General features: G+C 65.8%; 1 protein-coding gene across 1 annotated transcript in view; it reads right to left on the reverse strand.

Moving 5' to 3' along the window:
- Positions 1–3,730, reverse strand: part of VOLCADRAFT_96746 (uncharacterized protein) — a gene marked incomplete at both ends in the record, with an annotated part of 19,192 nt that overhangs the window by 11,891 nt on the left and 3,571 nt on the right. The window contains 4 exons of the mRNA XM_002955827.1: positions 39–204; positions 471–688; positions 1,125–2,913; positions 3,349–3,596. Of these exons, the coding sequence (XP_002955873.1) occupies positions 39–204; positions 471–688; positions 1,125–2,913; positions 3,349–3,596 (2,421 nt within the window). The remainder of the gene's footprint in view (positions 1–38; positions 205–470; positions 689–1,124; positions 2,914–3,348; positions 3,597–3,730) is intronic.

A 3,730-nucleotide genomic window follows, 5' to 3' on the forward strand; every position in this document is an offset into this window, starting at 1 on the left:
CCCGCCTCAGCCAGCCTCGTCTCCGGCGTCAACGTCACCAACGGCCAACCGCCCATGATGCTGTACGGCGACTCCTTGTGTTGCGGAAACCCAATGTCCAGGGCGTTACGTCCCTGGGCGTCCCGTACGGCCAACACGTCAGCCAAGCGCTGGAAGGAGTGCGAGGCGTCCATGATGCGGTTCATGGTGATGCCCGTAACGCTCCTGCGCATACGTATGTACGTATGTATATACGTATGTAGGGGAAGGGGGGCATTGGGGGTAGTGGGTCGGAGGGTTGTGGATGGGTAATGGGGGGAGCAATGAGCGGGGGAGTAGTCGTGTATGTGTGTATGTGTGTGTGTGGGGGGGGGAAGGCGAACTTCATATCCCCCCTTCCATCCCTCACCCCGAAACCCACCACCCTTTATCCCACCCCCCCACCCCCCCGCCGCCGCAGCCGTGACCCCTTCCCCCTCTCCGCTCCCTACTTGAACATGTAGACCTGTTCCTTGGTTTGTTTGGCAGCGGCCGCCAGCAGCGCGGGCGCGGCCTTCTGCGCCGTCATCGCCACCGACCACACGGATCTCGGTCTGTGGAACAGCACCAGGTCCTCCCTCGTCAGGCGGGCGGGCAGGGTGGCCAGGGTGATGGCGGGGGTGCCGTGGCGGGACAGGGACTTCTGGGTACGGTCCACGCGGGCCTTGGCCTAGGGTTTCGGAGCGGCCCAGGGGGACAAGGCGGGGAAGGGGGGATTTCCCGGGGGGAGGGATGGAAGTGTTACGGTTGGGGTGAGTTAGGGCAGCGGCGAGGTGAAGGGCGGGTTTGGGAAAAAAGGGTCTTTGTTTGGGGGGGGAGAATTCCATCCGGATATTATGTACACACACGTACTTTTCACTACATACATACGCCCGCACGCGTGCTGCTTCTGCCACCACACATGGTGAATTCGTGTGGTCGTCGTGGTCTGAAAATGGCGGGATCTCGCGTGTTCGAATTGAATAGAAACATGGCTGTGGAGGGAATGATGGTCGTGTGGCCAGGCCTGTGTTAACAGGCCTGGCCACATGCCAGGCCTGTTTAGGCTACAGCGCGGGAGCAATGGAGGCCCTAGTGGGCAAGGGCCCCCCCTACAGGAGTCCCACCTGGTGTGTGTAGTGGCTGTCCAGGGATACGTTGAACGCCGCCAGCTGCATACCAATCACTTCACTGTGAGCCGCCTCCATCACCGGCCCACGGGTCACCTTGCGGCGCACCACAGGCGGCGCCACTACCGCCGCGGCGCGGCAGAGCTGCTCCGAAACCGCTGCCGCCGCCGTTCCTTGCGCACGATAGACAAGAGCTGGGTCGTTGAGGTTGTGGACGAGCGGCATGGGAGGTGCGCCAGGCGCGGCGTCGATAGCGTTGGCGACCCATGGGTCGTCCTGGGAGAGCGCCAGCGCGGGGTGGTAGTACCGCGCCGTACTGCGCGCGAAACCGCCGCCGGTGGCGGCGGCAGCGGCCTGCTTGTCCACTAGACGGAGCATCTGCGGATGCTGCCCATCGACGAAGAGCCGCTGGTCTGGCGGCGGCGCCTCCGGGTCGGCGGCCCGCGGCAGCGGCTCCGGCTCCGCTGCCGCCAGCAGCGCCAGGGGTACCGCCGGCTCACCGCCGCCACGTGAAGCCGCCCTCGCCGTTGCTGTGGCGGCTGTCGCCGCCGCCGCCATCGCCGTCAGCGGCGGCTCCGCCACTCCCATCGCCGCTGCGGCGGAAGCAACGGCTGCTGCGGCCGCGCCCAGCATCGCCGTGGCGTCTTCAGACTCCGCTGCCGTCGCCGCCGTCGTATCCCCCAGCCGTTGCGGCGGCGGTTCGGACAGAGGCCGCGCGCGGAGCCCTCCAAGTAGCTCCGCTGCGGAGGCAACGACGGGCCGCCCGCGCCATAAGGCACTGGCCGTTAGTTGGTTGACAGGAATTGCCCGCGGCGGCGGCGTCGACGCTGGCCGACGGCGCCATGCAGTACTCATTGTTTTTAAGCGCGCAGCTGACACCGCACGTGGCGGCACGGAACGCCGTGCAGCAATCGGCGGCACGGCCTCGTCCGCGGCGCCCCCTGGACCATCCACCTGCATGGCATCGGAGCCCTGCACCGCATCCGCCACCTCTTCCGTACCATTCCCCGCCGCCGCCGCCGCCGCCGCTTCCTGCTGTTTCCCTTTCCCTTCCCCTTCCCTCCCCTCCTCCTTCTCCTCCTCCTCTTCTTCCTCTACGACACGCCGCGCCGTTGCCGCCGCCTGCAGCGACCTCACACCCTTCTCCGCCGCAGCCGCTGCTGCCTTGTCGTCGCCGTCGGCGGCGGCGCCGTCCCACAAGATGTCGTCCTCCCAATCCTCCACGAAGACGCTGTACGTCAGAGCCTCCGGCAGCAGACCCACCATCGCCGGCCGCCGCTCCGAAATCGCAGCGATTTCATCCGCCATGTAGTCATCCGAAAAAAGGTCCCCTGGATCCGGATCCCAAAGCGTGCTGTCTCTTGCGCGCTGAAGCCGGAGCGCCGACGCCAGCGCCTCCGACAACGCCTCTGCCAACTGGAGCGGTACGATAGCGTACGGATCGTCGTACGAATCCCGGCCGCCGACGGGCACAGGGGCTGAAGGTGCCACGGGGGCTGGGAGCTGTGCTGCCGACGCCGGAGGTTGCGCGGCTGCGCCTGCGGCGGCGGCGGTGGGCTGCACTGCAGGCGCCTGTTCGGATGATGCTGGCTGTAGCGGCTGTTGTAGCAACGGCGGCGGCGGCGGTGGTGGTGGTAGCAGCAGCATGGGTGTTGGCTCTTCGGGGTGTTCAAGGGCCCTGCGCGTGCGTGGCGAGAGGGCGGCCATGTACGAAAGGATCAGGGCCCCCCGAAACCAAAACACGGTCAGCGACATGTGAACGGTGTCCAGTACGACAGTTGTACGGCTGAGGCCGAGGCAAGGGCAGGAGGGTGAGAAGGGGATGGGTAGAAGAACTTCGAAAAGCATTGAGAAGAGGTTTGGTTAGCCCGCTTCCTGAAGTTGGTACCGTCGACCAGCCACAATGCAAATCAACTGCTATTATTGCTGCTGCTACGGTTGCTGCTACGGTTGCTGCTATTGCTATGCTGATTTCTGCCACCCAACCCTACAGTCATGTCGCCGCTCCATCACTCTTAAATCGACGCCACTACCCAACTCTGTGTCTTCTGTCTTCACTTCCATCAGACTGCTCAATGTGCACATCCGCGCCAGCCACAACACCCTCCCCCTCCCCCTACACCACCACCACAGCCTGTCAGTGCTTTCCTTCAGCTCCAAACTCAAAGCCCACAGCAAGGGCTAAACATTCTGTCATGCTGTGGAGGCAGCGGCGTCTTACCTTCTCCGCCGCGTCACATCCTCGCGGCCCTTCCCCCCTTCTCGACCGCCGCCGCCGCCGCCGCCGCCCTCCTCCGCTGTCGCCGCCGCCGCCGCCGCTGCCTCATCGCCCTCAAGACCGCCCTCTTCGCCACCCTCTTCCCCCAACTCCCCCTCGCCGACGACGACCCCAACGTCGCCGCCGGCTGCCGCCGCTGCCGCCGCCGCTGCCGCCTGCTCCGCCAGCTCCAACTCAGCCTGCAGCCCTACCTTGACCGCGGGCGGCCGCATCAGCGCCAAGTCATCGACTAAAGTCACTGGCAACCTCCCTGCCACCGCCGCAAGCCGCTGCTCCTCAAGATCCGGATCCAAATCCGGCGGTGGCGGCGGCGGCGGCGGAGGGG

Source organism: Volvox carteri (genome assembly GCF_000143455.1).
Source record: "Volvox carteri f. nagariensis unplaced genomic scaffold VOLCAscaffold_55, whole genome shotgun sequence".
Taxonomy (NCBI): domain Eukaryota; kingdom Viridiplantae; phylum Chlorophyta; class Chlorophyceae; order Chlamydomonadales; family Volvocaceae; genus Volvox; species Volvox carteri.